The sequence below is a fragment of the Pholis gunnellus genome, assembly GCF_910591455.1.
Source record: "Pholis gunnellus genome assembly, chromosome: 21".
Lineage (NCBI taxonomy): Eukaryota > Metazoa > Chordata > Actinopteri > Perciformes > Pholidae > Pholis > Pholis gunnellus.
Genome location: NC_136548.1, coordinates 7,614,730 through 7,629,399, shown reverse-complemented (window position 1 = coordinate 7,629,399; position 14,670 = coordinate 7,614,730). Strand labels below are relative to the sequence as shown.

Sequence of the window (14,670 nt, the reverse complement as noted above, 5' to 3'; positions counted from 1 at the left end):
CATACAGTGTTTTCACTTCTCCACCAGTTTCTAACCATTGATCTAGCATCTAGTTTGCCATTGTTGGTGACTTAAATCTGTTTCACAGCAGAGCGAGAGAGAAGCTACTCGTCGTGTTTTGGTGCCAGTACCAACGTCTCTCTCTCCTCCTACTTTGTTTGTTACCCTGAGAGCTGCAACATTTGCACACAAATAAAAAAAGACCAAATAGATTTCAGACAGAAATATTTCAGGACTTGAAATAGCAGCGCTTGTGACTGGGAGATTTGAACGTCAGAGGCCGTTTGTATTCTTCACTTTTAGCAGCAGCAGTGAGCAGAGTGGGACGACCGGATTCACTCATTAGCCGGCTGAATCTTTTCAGAAAAACACCAACACACGTCACCAGATACCTTTTTTCTCTTTTAGACGTTCCTATGGCAACCTAAACATTCTGTTTAGGTTGCCATAGGACCTAAACATTCTGTGCATCCATACAAAGGATTGAAATGTGTGTGCGTGTGAGAGTATGGTCTAAACAGCCGCTGCTTCACTGCAGGAGCATCTGATTCATTTATCTAATCTAAGATTTGAAAAGCAAGAAGGCCTTTTTTAAAGCTCTAATCTTGATATATTTTACTTTATTACATGAGCTGTGGAATGAATATTTTTTTTTCTACTGAGAGAAAAACCTTCAGCTGAAGTTTTAAAACATAGCAATAGGATTTTACTATACAGCAGCTATATGTTGACGTTCCAATATACAGTCACTTTGAATTAAGAAGGAAGAAATGGATATTTTTCTGTCATGAACCCAACTCTGACCCCTTGAGATTGTAAATAACGACAGCACCATGGTCTTCTTAAAGAAAATGTTCAATTGATGAGCCAATCGGTGTTCCAATGAGTCATTTTTAATGAGATGAGATCTTCCATGCTCCTTCAAGAACATCAGTGTTTGACTGGCTGTCTGCTCATTTATACAGAACTGAAGTCAGCATCGGCGTCTCAAAAATAAAAAAAAACAAAACTAGTCATGGATTCAGTCATTTCTTGATACAGTGTTCAAACGACAGGAAATGCTCAAAAAAACCGTGGAGGACACATTCATTATCACTAAAAGTAACAACGCTGGAACAGACACCAGAACCAGGTTTGACCTGCTCAACGACCCGCTAGAGACCGGCTCATCGTCCTGCAACACACCCATGGATGCACCTTTTACAATACTCACTCCCATAATGCCCATTTTAGGTTCCAGCTCTAATATTTCTATGCTAAATTACGTCATCTATCCAGAGTTTTAGAGTTGATCCAAAGCCACTAACTCATCAGTATCTATATTTTTTAAAGGTTAACAGCTCTTTTAAGGCAAAGTGATCCACCACACATTAACGGCGGGGAACCACTGGGATACATTGGGCCTTTTCATAAGATTTTGCCTTTACAAAAAGACGTAACTGAACCATTAAACAAATAAATAAACTGAGCCTAGAAAGTAGAAGTCCGCTGTGTATATTACATATTGTTCCATGTCGCTGTGGTCGGGAGGAGCCTCCATCATAGTCGAGGTAACCGGCCGCTATCGGGGCCCGACATCATCAGTCTATGTGCATCTAATCTGTCATTAGATCTTAAGATGACGGAAAATACCACAGGGCTCCCCCTTGTAAGTCCGGATGTTTGAGTCCATTTCCATCATGTTATGTATATATATTTCTTTTACTATTCTTCTTTCTGTTACCACCTCTCAGTCATCATTCAGGACGGACGACGATGGAGGCCGCTTCAGAGCTCTCTGCTCAGTCTCGGAACAATCGCGATGATTTCTGCTCCCATGACAATTCATCCAAAAGGGACAACGCACACAGGTGCTTCTGGGTTTAGTTCTACTTCCACAACACTTCCTGCTCTGCCGCGGAAGAGTCGCTTCTAACAAAACTGGCCTCCAGTTGTGGCGTTACCTCCAAATGACACGAAAAGAGGAGGAAGTCAGCCGGGCAGGCATACCTTCCCCGCAAACAGCAGTCCGACAATGGTGAAGAATATGGACAGGACGAAGAGTACGTAGGAGGAGCCCACCACCGTGTTGTTGGGCAGCTTGTATGGCTGTCCTCCAACCTCTTTGATGTAGAAGCCGATGGGGAATATGAGAGCAGCCATGCAGAACAGGACCACTGTAGACAGAGACGAAACAGAAAGAAGATTAAACATTCCTGTCAACTGTCAACTCAACACTTGATTCAACATAAAATATTGTTTTCTTCTTATCAACCCCTAAACCACTTTCTTTACCACCTTTTTAAAGCAGCTTTCAGGTATGAACATGTGTTATTAAAACTGCCTCCAGTGAGAACCTGCTTCATATTTTTCCACATTTAGAGCCAAGGTGGAGTGCAGCTCCTGCTCGGTTTCATAGACAAACTGTCTCTTTCCTTTAAAAATAGAAACCATCTCATCTGGATCCACTTTGTCAAGGTGCTCATAATTACCAGACTAAAAGCTTTCCTGAAAGTCTGATGTCGAGGTAAGCCCCATTTATTCCACAGGAGATTCTCAAGTAGCGTCTCTTTACTTTCACAGGCATTTTATAAACCACCTGCAGTTCATTTCTGACCCTTGATGTGGTGCTTTACGTGACAATAAAGCAACCATTTTCATAAATCCTGTTATATAGCAGCTGGAAACTGGACAGAGCAATTCTGTTTGCTGAGGTTGCCGATGCTTTAGAAGGAAAAATATGTCGTCAGTCTTCTGATGCAGAACATTTGAGGCTGCTTGTGTTTTGCTCTCTCAACTTCATTTTCCTGTTGGTTGACATTCGTGGCTGTGATGGAGGAGGGCGACCGTGAACACTTACTCCCCGTGAAGGCGATCCACCGGGCGTATCGGGCGGCCTCGCGCCGCCAGCGGGACATCACCAGCAGACCGCAGGTGACGGTGAGGGAGATGATGCCCAGGATGATGAAGAAGAGCGTGATGATCCACTCCGGGGGCAGCTCCGGGGGGATGCAGGTCCGGTCTCGGCCGTGGATGGTCTGGCACTGCCGGACCAGACCCACCGTCAGAGAGCCTGGACGGAGACAGAAAAACAGAGAAGGTAACGTGCACAGCAGAGAAAATAATCAAAATGTTACGACCCAAAACCCTGAGAACGTATTTTAGCTTACTTAGTTTAATTGTTGCTTACTTAGTCGTTAGTCTTTCAACCTTTTTTTTTTTTTTAAACTTGGGGACACTTAAAGCTGCGAGACTGAACCAAAACACTTCAAGTTGTGGACCAGCCGCTGATCAATGAGCTGAAACTTGATTTAAAGCCCAGTAAAGCCGAGGGGAACTGCAGAGTTTGGTCACATTCTCTGTGGGTTCGTCACTACGAGCGGACCCTTTCACATGGTTTTCACATCGTTATTCTAACAGTATTGATGATAGCTGCTTTCAAAATACTCTGGATTTAAAATCCAGTTTTTAGGGGCTTTGATTATTTGTTTTTCATTGATTGTAAGAGATAAAACATCAGCCGTGCTCCACAGTGAATGACACGTCAGTCCAGATGGTATTCAGAAAGTGACTCGTTAAAATAATACTCTTGACGTCTACTGCACATTAAATGCATTAAATGATAAGTTATAGCGCGATGGCAGCTGGCAGCCTGTTTGACGAGTTTGCATGCTTCATATAACAAACTCAGCCTGATGCACAGCAACATATATCATCATCATATGTTCACAGTGTTGGGGAGGTTACTTGAGGAATGTAATAGGTTACAGTGACCCTGCTGAAAAATATAATAATGCAACTATTTCAAATAGTACATCTGATTACTTTTTGGTGACTTTTCTTAAGCATTAAACGGAGCAATTAAGCTGAAAGTCCTCAAAACATCAACTTAAACCCTGCAGTGTAAACCTCTCAACATGCTCACCCTGATTACTGTCAAACTTAACGGCTCATCAATATAACTTAAACTGGATCAGATCAACAGAATAAATGTTATATTCTACAGAAGAGTATATATTCGGATGTAACCCTTCGGATGTAATCGCCAGCATTTTGATATGTAACTCAGTTAGACATGACGACCTCCCAGGAGTCCCTCTGATTCCCTCACAAAGCCTGGTGGCTGCTACCATGTCAGGTAGGAGCATATTAACAGTAAACACACACACACACACACACACACACACACACACACACACACACACATTCGGAGCCCAACAGAGATACTGCATCTGCTCTACTCTGCATCCAGTCTGGCTGCATGGAAGACACAGCACACAATATGCTAAATTAAATCCTCCCACACCTTCATTTATTCTGTTTTTTTCTCCCTCCTTTCTCTTTCTTATTGTCCTCAGCAAGCAGTTAGTGCCTGCCAAGCAGACACAAAGGGAGGAGGAGCTTTAAACATGTTATGGATTTATGGATTTATTCAGGGGCGATTTAAACCCAGCGACTGCAGAATTCATATAATTGTCACGACGGCCAAAATTACAAGTAACCAATATCACAACGGGGTGCAGAAAAACTGAAACATCATTTAATTAAGAGAAAAATAAGCTGCTTTTGAATAACGCCTGGTACTTAAAGCCACTAAGACCCCTTAAGTTACATTGAACCGTTTAGTATTTTAAAATAAATATGCAACACACAATGAAACAGATTGTATTCATGCTCATAGAGCGACTCCCATATCCATCAGCCCTTTAAATATTTATCGTTGAAATGGCTTCAGTTCCTGATCATGGATAAAGTGCTGGGTCCATGAAGGGAACAATCAGGCCTGGACCACATCCTCCTGCCGGCTGACCTATCCCCCTCATACACAGGATATCCTCTTCCATTTCAACACATCCTTTCATGCCGCAGGGTGGGGGACAACGTAAATAAGGGCATTTATTTCCCCTGCATACTGGACTCAAAAACAAGTCCAACATAAATGTGTTTTTGCCTCATGCCAGTGTGGAAAGTGGCTTTTGTTTTGAATGAAAGTATGATTGAGAGCGATAATGAATAAACTTGAGTTAGTATGAAGGAGAGCCAGCATAAGAAAAAGTGAAAGCAGTAAATTAGTCATTGTACATTATACGTGCCACGACAATTGTGTATGCTTATCTTGGTATGGTAACGTCGGGTATTACTAGTGTATTACACAGGAAACGGACGGATATGTTATGGAACACTGTATAAGCAATGATTGTGTGATTCTTGATGAACTATTAAGAAGTTATCAACGTGCATGTTCACGGTGAGCCTGCTATATTATCATTATTATAGGTTTATTGTATTTTTTTCTTCTTCTTCTTCCATGTGTTTAAAAATCTAGAGAGCTGAATGACAGAGCTGGGGAAATAACGGTTTGAGAAAAAAATAAATAACGATTTTTCCAAATACGTCACGACTGAGCCTGAGGAGCTTTAATTCTCCAGGTGGGAAGAATTACTCTCCCAGGAGGCCTAATTAAAAGTCACACATCTTTATTCCCCAACAACACTTCCTGCCTTCAGGTTACTGCTATTTGGCTAATTAGGCGAGAACAAAAAGCTTTTAGTACAGTAAGTAGTCATGTCACACCATTGTTTACTGAAACCTTCAGTGCGTGAGCTGGTCTGAACTACAGTCCATTTTGTACTGTGACCGTTTAGAAAGAACGATTTGGTGCGGGGTTACTCATCTAATTATGCAACAAAAAACTGCTTGTTATCTACTCAACCTGCTGCGTCAGTCAGTATTTGTTCTTACAACAAATCAAATCCTGTAATAACCACTTGGCACGCCGGCTACGTGCTTATCTCTGCTCCACTGTGGCATTGGGATGGAGGCAGACAAGAACCTCGGGCAGCTGTGCATATACTGCGGTGGTATGGTGCGTGTGTGTGTGTGTGTTGTATCAGTTTTAGTCAATGTTTAGCTTTCGGACTTTGCATCTGAATATTACTCTATTAATAACCAGCGAGGCTGTGGGATTCGGTCAACGCATGTGTTCAACGCTTAATTAGGATTGAGTGTACAATCAAGGAAATGTGCCTCCCTTCAAATATGATCCTGACGGACTTTTACAAGGATCATACAGGTCACAACTAAAGTAGTCATTTAATCCAGAACAACAGCTGTTGACATTGAAGTAGATGTGAATCTGAATGATCCTATCAGACACAATCATTTGTCCCTAGCGGTGCAAAGTAAATGTATTTTAACATGATTTCAAATCGTCACTATGACATTAAATATCCATTGTCTAAATACGAAACAATCAAAGTAAAGTTATGTAAATTATCCTTAGTTGGGATTTGTTCAAAGTTAAAAGGGGAACTCCAGAGGGAGCTGTCTGGAATCTGATGCCATTTGGAGCTGAAGACTACAGGTTTGAAAATGAGATAAATCAGGAGGTGTGGAGTTATAAAGAAGTGAGCTCTCCTCATCGCCGCTTGAGACTAGCGGCTCCAGACATTAGCAGCTACTAGCATAACACGCCTAAACCTCTAACAGAATTGTCGATTGTCGAGTTGCATTGTGGGCAACGTAGGCACAAGGAAGTGGAATGAAAAAGACAATATCTCTGGATCTGCTGCGTGAATTTTGATAGTGTTTTTTAAATAACACAACAACTGTACTCACATTTTCATTCAAGTATCGCTAAATCTTGATCGGTGGATGTACATCGACATACAGCTAAACGCCTTCAGACCAGTAAGACAGGAACAGATACAAATACAGAAATCCTGCATGGAAAATAACCAAAACTGTTCAAACTTTGGCAGAAAATTTTGTTTTCCGTGTTGAACTAAATGGCTGATTGAGAGAATGAGTATTTAGGGCCTTTAAAGTCCACTACACTATAATGACGCAGCATGTATTTACAGTATGAGTGGCTCCTGGAGAGAATCCCCTAATGTTGTGAGCGCCACACTCCTTACTTTACCTTGAAAGACGAGTGCAGATGATCCTGCAAGAAGATGACGGGCACTTAAACATGTTCAAATACCACAGAACAGAGGGTGACACTATACGTTGTTACCCAAACCTTTGCGTGACCTTTGCTAAATTCAGCAGACAGTTTAGATCGTTACCGTTTCCTTTTATTTTTTGTGTCATTGCCACTCATTCTCTACATGTAACTTCTCTGTCCAATCCTTTAAAACCTGGGGTCGGGACTCTCCAAAGGGTCCCGAGATCAATCTGGGCAGCCACCAAATAAAGGAGCACATCTGTTACCTGTTATAACCTGTGAGGACATTGATTCTTTTTAAAGGGTCACAAGCCAAACATGTTGACCACCACACTCCATTGACAACTTATCAGTGTTTGTTTACAACTGTTGCCTTTAAATTAGCTGATTTGGGCTGAAAACAATTAGAGCTCCATTTTCCACAGTGATATGCAATGACCTGACCACATATAACTGTGCAGGAGTGGGACAAAGTGCAACAACAACAACAACAACAACAACCTACCAGCTGACTCGCCAGTGCTGATCCAGTCCGGGTTAACGATGCTGGCGATGGCAAAGATGTCTGCAGCGAGGAAGAGGCATCCTGATATCACGGTGAGTTTATCCATGTCTGTGGCCCCAGGTGGAGGTCAGTGTGTCTGTGCCTCTCTCTATCTCTCTCTCTCTCTCTCGTTCTCACCTAAAGGGAGGCGGGACATGTAGCAGCCAGTAACCTGAAGCCAGCCATCGTTAGGGAACTTGCGGTGATGGTGAAGGGGTCGGCTTGATCCACGATCTGTCTGCACATCGTGTTTGATCCTCCAAGGCGGTGAGATAAGCAGGATGGTCCCTCACAACATCCCGTTTCATTTAGTTCCCCCAACAGCCGAGCCTGACCCGACCCTGCTGGCCCTTCTTCAGCCCCCGGAGGAGAGCGAGTCCCTGCACGGGATCATGGATCACTTTAGCTCCAGGATGCTCCGCCACATCCCGGAGACATCAGCAGAAAGCGAGTTGGAGACTTTCGCAGTGATCGCTGATTAAATCTCCAGCAGTGAAGAAGGATTCATGCAGGCAGTCGACTTATTTCCTGAGTCTGCGTGGAGCCCCGAGCTCTCTCTCTCTCTCCCCCCGCCCCCCTTCCCCCTTATGGAAGCCGTGTCTGTCCTCTGGACCCGCACGGACGGGAAACGCCGCCCAATGCTCAAAAAATAAAAGCGCTTTTCTGGTGCTTCAAATTGTCGCACTTGACGCACAGATATGCGGAATATCGTCGGTTCGTCTATTTAACAACCTTCTCAAACGCGGAGCAAGTGTCTTTGCAGCAAGACGGTCCTCTCTCCGCAATTACAACTCAAATGCAGGTCAGCTCGCATCTCCGTGTCTGTAGTGAACAATTCTCGCGAGAGAAATCTGTAAATTGCTCGCGCTGCTGGTACTTTTTTGCATCATCATAGATTACGCAGGAGTGACCATTTAAATGATTTCCCAAAACATGTCTGGGTGCATTTTGGCATTAAGTAACACCCTACACTCATGTATTCACATCTACAGAGCGGCACTTATTTTGTAACAAAAAAAAAAAAAAGAATAAAACGTGAGGTCCACCTGGCTGCTCTGGAGCTTTCGACTGTATTACACGGTTTTCATCAGCAGATGAATTTAGCCCAATTACCACAGAACTGTAGTTGTTTTTCCATGATTTTGAGCACTTCATTGGACTTCTCATCCATGTTGACTTGACAGTTCATTTATATTTAGTCTGATTCAGCTCAAGAACGAAGTAAGCAAGCGGATCTGGAGTTAGGATTGTTTTAGTGAAATGCTTGTTTCCAATGTCAAGATGAAACTCATGCGATATGATAGTATCAAAAACATAAACACCACAACGAAACACACACAACTCTGTAAGGTAGATAGAATTTATTCTTTATTTTACATTAGCTATACAGTTAATGTGGACAGATGGAGTGGAGCACAATATTGTGATGAGCCAGAGCAGCATCAACTGAATATATATTGTTACAACACCTATAAATACCCAGAGGTGTCATGACGTCTAAACGTAGAGGAAACAACATCTGTTTGTGTAGAGTATAAGATATAACGAGGGAAGGGCTTTAGAGCTCATCCACGAAGGGAGTTTTTACGAGGTTGCCGCTGGACGCCATAGTCTTCTTGCCATTCACAAATGTCTTGGCAGCCTGCGAATAAACAGGAAGAAAGTTAAGCGCACCATTACCAACTACAAAACAACATTTTTCACACAGTAAATGAAAGACCGAGGAGCAGACGTCTTACGTTGGCGACATCAGTCAAGGAGACGTTGTCAATGTTTTTGGAGACTTCCTCGGCGGAGCGGTAGGATCCCTCGGCCAGAGCCTGAGTGCCCATGGCCTCCAGAAAACCCTCCGAAGTCTCCAGCGACATCAGGAACTGCCCCTTCAGCTGGGCCCTGCAGAGAAAACAGAGACGACGGTACAATAATTCCAACGAGGAGGAAAGCCTTTGACTCGATGTGTTTTCTTCTGAATGCTAAGAATGAGTGTGAAATGAGATGTTTTAAATAGTCCAGTTGACTCAAGATTTGCAAATGCCAGTTATACCATTCACAGACAGACAAAACGTCCTTCCTTATAGTTAGATACAACTGGCACCAAATGTGTGACGATCACTCAGACATCCTATTTCCACATGTCCACCAAATGTGGAAGCAATAGGACAACGCTATCAGGAGGTATATTATTTTGTGATATAAGCGATGCTCACAAAGCAAACTCAGAGGGCAAGTTGTAGCATCTCTGGACGGTCCAGAGATGTTCTGTACTAAATTTGGTGACGATTGCTAAAAATTTGTAAGGAGGAGCAGCAAAATAACAGAAACTATTTTGTTTCTTAGACGTACGGTTTAAAAGGTTACAGGCCAAAGTGTAACGTTGGTTTTAGAGCCACCGTCTGGCCAAAGTGTGCCACATCTGACAACGCACTCCCTTGAGTTACCAGCAACACACGCTCGCAAACTGAAGCAGATCAGACGAACGGTTCTTGAGACATGCAAAGGACAAGAGTTAGATAAACCTGGTTTCTTTAATCCATCTGGAAACCAATGAATAATAGCAACAATTTGACTTTCTAAAAGGGGTAATATGCAGTAGTATTTCTTGTGATCTTCAGACAGATACAGGCTAGCTGTTTCCCCTTTGTTCCCAGTCTACATGCTAAGCTACGGTAACCTGCTGCAAGACTGGTATTTGATCTTCTTATCCAACTTTAGCCGTGAAAGCCGATAAGCGAATTTGTCAAAATATCAAACTATTCCTTTTACTGCTCATTGAAACATACTCCATGCTCACTCACGCTTACAGTCAGAGGTTCTGGAGGTAGAAACCCTAAATTACTTTAAAGTATTGGTCACAACATATTAAAGTAGTGTCTCTGTATGTCTTACTTGGCCCGAGTGAGGTCGGCAGCTGTGACTCCACCATCAGCAACAGCCTTCACCTCGGCTAGAGCGGCCTTAATCACCTGGAGAGACGGAGGAGGACAGATATTACAGCAACACACCTTACTGTTTCCTGCAGCTACTTTGTTGAACGGACTCTTGTCATGCCGTTTGGATACTCACATCACCAGCAGCTGCAGGCTGGGAGATGGTGTAGACTCCAAACAGACCGGAGTCAGAGTAGCTCGTGTTGAAAGCACTGACCTGAAACAGAAAAATGGGGATAAATGTTGAAATTATGATTCAAACCAGTCACCGCCTCGACGTATGAACCGTTTTACAAGTTTCTATCAAAAACTAACAATCACTCACATCAAAGGGGTCCGCAGTTGCCTGAGCAACACCCTGGACCAGTTTGCTGGAGGGGCATGAGCCCCTCTTGACATGCAGACCAGCTCCCAGTAAATGCTGCAGCACACTGAAGGCCAGAGCCTCGCTGCTGCCCGCTGTTGCCGACTGGCTCACCACCGCCGAGTGGAGCAGACTGCTGTTGCCGGGCAGGCGAATCTCACCTAGAGAGCGGAATTCGGGGCGTTACATTGCAAAGTGTAAGCCGTGCGGTGGCAGTTCTTGTTTGTTTTTTTTAAATGGTGGTTCAGCTCACCTCCACGATACTGAGCCGTGGCCCCGGTGGTGCCGGCCCCGCTGCGGATGTTGAGGAAATGCTCCCCAACTTGCGTCAGCACCGCGTGGTCCACACCTGAAGGAAGGACGAACATCTTACACTTAATGATCTTTAGGTCATTAAGGAAATCAGTGGGTATATATACTCACTATAACGTGCCATAAAAACACATCCAGTTCATACAACACTGCTATCATTATAAATGACAAATGATAATGAACCGTACCAAGTCCAACAAGAGCCATCCTTGAGCTTGTGAAATTGTTCTGGACAAACTGGTGCAGCTGGAGAAAAAATACAAACATTAGAAAAGGTTTAAATGGGTAATATTTGCACCATAAGTCTTTGGATATTAACATTTGAAAAAGACTTACATGCCCAGAGTGGATGTTGCCAACCATGTGTTTAGGACAGTACAGGGAGTTACTGAGAGCGTTCTTGTAGGCGGCTTCATGCAGACCTTCAATCACACCTGGAAAAGACAGAAAGAGGCACGATCACAATGCAATGTTCTCATCTTACAGCTGACATTTCTTATGTCTTCTTAATTGATAAATCATTACATCTGCCTGATATGGTGGAGCCAGCCAAGAGACAGTGATTGAATTTGGTGCACCGTTCTAAAGTCATCTGCTTTTATCACTAAAGTAAATAACAGATTTTTATGGGAATTACCAGACTTTTGTTGAAAACGTTTAACCTAGACACCGGATGCTTTGACATCTTCTTTGTCGTTTACAGCCGAGACGAGGTCAAGGATCGCAGCTTTAATTGTGGCAGTGCTGTCAACAAGTATAATCAAGCATCAACGAGGTCCTTCATCTGGCTATGCTCTGTAGCAGGCGGGCGGTAGTTCTTTGATCAACCAATGTGGACAAACAAATCTAACAATATTTGGGATGAGGTCCACACACAGTCGGATTATTGCAGGCAAAATAACCATAAACCGTGTTTCCACCAAAAACGTTATGGCAATTTTAGTCCCGGGACGACTTTTCAATGAACTTGCGCATGTAGGCATCAGTAGCATTGTAAAATACGGTATTTAACTGCACAACAGCTGCTCGCATACAACAAGATCAGCAGCGCTTGTAATTCGTTATCCATGTTGAATTTACCACTGGTAGTCCGTGCTGATTTTGTTTGTATTCTTCCAGAAAAGGATCATGTGATCGGGTCCTGGAAGGACACGTTGTGACTGATAAGACCCAATCAAGAAGCAAACGTGGGTGTCTGTGTCATCGTTTTTCTTTTTAAAGATCTGTTTCTGCCCGTCCAGACTCAAACGCAACCCCAGCGTATTCAAACTAAAACAGCTTCAGCAGCATTTCTAAACATCTCCAAAAAAAACGAAGCTCCTGCAGTCGAAAGGGGACAAAAGTCTGTGTGTGCATTGCAACGGAACTAACGGCCCACCTATTTGAGCGCTCTGTGCAGCTTGGGCCCTGTCCCTCTTTACTCTGGGCGTGAGGTCTGACACCTCCCATGGTCGGAACTCTGGGGCGGTGGTCACGTTGATCAAATACTCCATCACTGTGTCACTGCAGGCGAGCAACGAAAAGGGAGAAAGTCATGTAAGCTCGAGCTTAAACTACAAGATACATGTCTATAAACATGGGACACGTCACGATTCCTGTTCATTTGTGACTCGTGTCGATGTTATTCAAAGACTCACATGTCATCTCTCAAGCAGTCAACGGTGTAGATCACGTTCTCTCTGGAGGAAGTCACACTGCAGAGGAACATGCAGATATCCAGATAAGCATGCTGATCATGGAATAAACTTGTGTTCACTAGTTTGTTATGACCTTTCTAAGAGGTGGCTGACCTCAGGTTGCCTCCCACTGTCTCAACACCCCGGCATATCTTGAAAGATGAAGCTCCTTTGGTTGTCTGGAGAAGCAGAACATGAAAGTCAACGCCGAGCTAAGACAGATGGAAAATGTTCGCGCTCGACATTGGGTATGAATAATACTATGTGAAAACTCGGGGAGAAAGGACCAAATACCAAATGACCAAGAGTTGTTTGAGTTTGTAGCAAAGTGTGCAGTTTCATACCAGGTTGGAGGCCAGCCGGAGGAGGTGGGTGACCCCCTGGTTTTCAGGGGTCTCATACCGACAGCCGGCCTTGACAAACACTCCGATCTTGGAGGCTGGAGAATAGTTCTCCAGGGAGGCGATCACCAGTCCACTGGGCAGTCTAGTCACCTGGACAGCACACAGAGATATGTCCTGAAGTTTCATCATTCCATTACATAAAGAACAGATAGACATTAAGTTCAAACATGTCGGCCAATGATCCTCATTTTAAACTTTAAACGCTCAAACATGAGCGACATCTTTTCCGACAAAACCAACTCATCATTCTAAGATTTAGAAACCACTCTGTCTGGACGGAGCCAACCCATCCTCATCACCAACACATACATGGACGTCCTGGAGGGAGTGGGCAGCCCCCGGAGAGAGCTTGAGGCCAGCCAGGGGCTGACCAAGGGACTGGCCTGTTCTGGCAGCCACATGGAAGCGTCTCTGCGGAGAAGAAACACAAGTCAACAACCACTGACCTGCACATCCTGCGGCTGAAACTTAACGTGCTCGGCGGCCCCGGTGAACTCCACCTTACGGGCAGCCTGAGCCGCGTAAAGCCTCGTCTGGAAAAATAGAGAAGATGGGAAGGCGGGACATTACAACTGATGTGTTGTACTGCCATGGCTGACGGATGCAAGGGAAGTTTGAAGGGGAGGGAAATCAGAGGCGTGTAAGATGGTGAAATGATGGGAGCAGTGGTGTTCATTTTCTCGCTCAACTTAAATAAATAATATTCAGTATGTACGGTTCCTCACATATTATGATATAGTGTAGCTTGACACCCTGCAGTGCCGCCTTGTGACAATCCCACCACAAAATCCATGTATTATCTCTTCTGGAGCTTTCGCTTGATCTTCTTCAGCAGTTATGGATGAAAAGCCCATCAAGTGCTCAGAAACCTCTATAATTATGCTGATTAAGATCATGTTTTGAGCTCAAGAACAGCTTCTACAATTCTATTTCCATCAGTACTTCAGTCAGCACATTACAACAGTGTGTTCAACATTAGCTGTGGAGGTGATGCTAAGTCTACATGAAGCTAGCTCTCACTTCTCAGACCCTGAGTGGAGTAAATTGAGTTTACCAGTGAATGTGAACGTGTACCGGCCTGTCTGTTGTTTATTATGTAACGTTGTCAGCCTGGTTAGTGCTAGTTGTGTAAAGGGTCACGACTAGCTGCTTCCTCTTCTGCTCATCATCACACCTTGACAAGACACGACCCTGGGTGTTTACACCGTCCGTCACTCACACGAGGAGTGAAACGGACTGCTAACGCTGTCCCGACACAAAAACATACAGGATTGTAACGGAGTCCTTACCGATAGCTGACTTATTCCCCGAATCCCCTTCATGTCTCTCCTTCAGCCAGAGCAATATGGCTGACGTGAAAGTGCCCTACCCACAATCCCTAGCGCGTTCCCTGCTCGCAAAAGTACCTCGTGGATAATGTGCGTGCGCCCCCTGCTGGCAGGGAGCTGAATGTGACACAACAACAAACTGAACAGTAGAGAAAGACTCTTATGGACTGCACAAGCCATATTTGTT

At 44.0% G+C, this 14,670-nt stretch overlaps 2 protein-coding genes across 3 annotated transcripts; both read right to left on the bottom strand.

Moving 5' to 3' along the window:
* Positions 1–948: 948 nt before the first annotated feature.
* Positions 949–7,873, bottom strand: LOC306712795 (modulator of smoothened protein-like). Its single transcript, XM_079182215.1, has 3 exons — positions 7,434–7,873; positions 2,840–3,052; positions 949–2,156 (listed from the first exon to the last, which is right to left on the bottom strand). Exons 1-3 carry the CDS (start codon positions 7,537–7,539, stop codon positions 1,972–1,974), a joined length of 504 nt encoding a protein of 167 aa, XP_079038341.1. The 5' UTR covers positions 7,540–7,873; the 3' UTR covers positions 949–1,971.
* Positions 7,874–8,824: 951 nt separating this feature from the next.
* uqcrc2b (ubiquinol-cytochrome c reductase core protein 2b) lies at positions 8,825–14,528 on the bottom strand. Of its 2 annotated transcripts, none has more exons than XM_079182059.1 (14): positions 14,445–14,528; positions 13,465–13,566; positions 13,096–13,245; positions 12,866–12,930; positions 12,713–12,769; positions 12,454–12,578; positions 11,412–11,509; positions 11,264–11,321; positions 11,017–11,112; positions 10,725–10,924; positions 10,536–10,616; positions 10,359–10,435; positions 9,212–9,365; positions 8,825–9,114 (listed from the first exon to the last, which is right to left on the bottom strand). In XM_079182059.1, exons 1-14 carry the CDS (start codon positions 14,475–14,477, stop codon positions 9,031–9,033), a joined length of 1,380 nt encoding a protein of 459 aa, XP_079038185.1. In that variant the 5' UTR covers positions 14,478–14,528; the 3' UTR covers positions 8,825–9,030. The 2 variants fall into 2 exon arrangements, with proteins under 2 accessions (XP_079038185.1, XP_079038186.1); XM_079182060.1 differs by lacking the exon at positions 13,465–13,566 and adding an exon at positions 13,602–13,688 and having other exon boundaries at positions 14,445–14,519.
* Between the last annotated feature and the right edge of the window lie 142 nt (positions 14,529–14,670).

Coding starts and splice junctions, on each gene's coding strand:
- LOC306712795 (XM_079182215.1), bottom strand. CDS start 7,539: ATGGATAAACTCACCGTGATATCAGGATGCCTCTTCCTCGCTGCAGAC. Junction 3,053..7,433: donor CAGCACTGGCGAGTCAGCTG/GTAGGTTGTTGT, acceptor GTCTCCGTCCAG/GCTCTCTGACGGTGGGTCTG. Junction 2,157..2,839: donor GTGGATCGCCTTCACGGGGA/GTAAGTGTTCAC, acceptor CTCTGTCTACAG/TGGTCCTGTTCTGCATGGCT.
- uqcrc2b (XM_079182059.1), bottom strand. CDS start 14,477: ATGAAGGGGATTCGGGGAATAAGTCAGCTATCG. Junction 13,246..13,464: donor ACTCCCTCCAGGACGTCCAT/GTATGTGTTGGT, acceptor TGTGCTGTCCAG/GTGACTAGACTGCCCAGTGG. Junction 12,931..13,095: donor TCCGGCTGGCCTCCAACCTG/GTATGAAACTGC, acceptor CTGCTTCTCCAG/ACAACCAAAGGAGCTTCATC.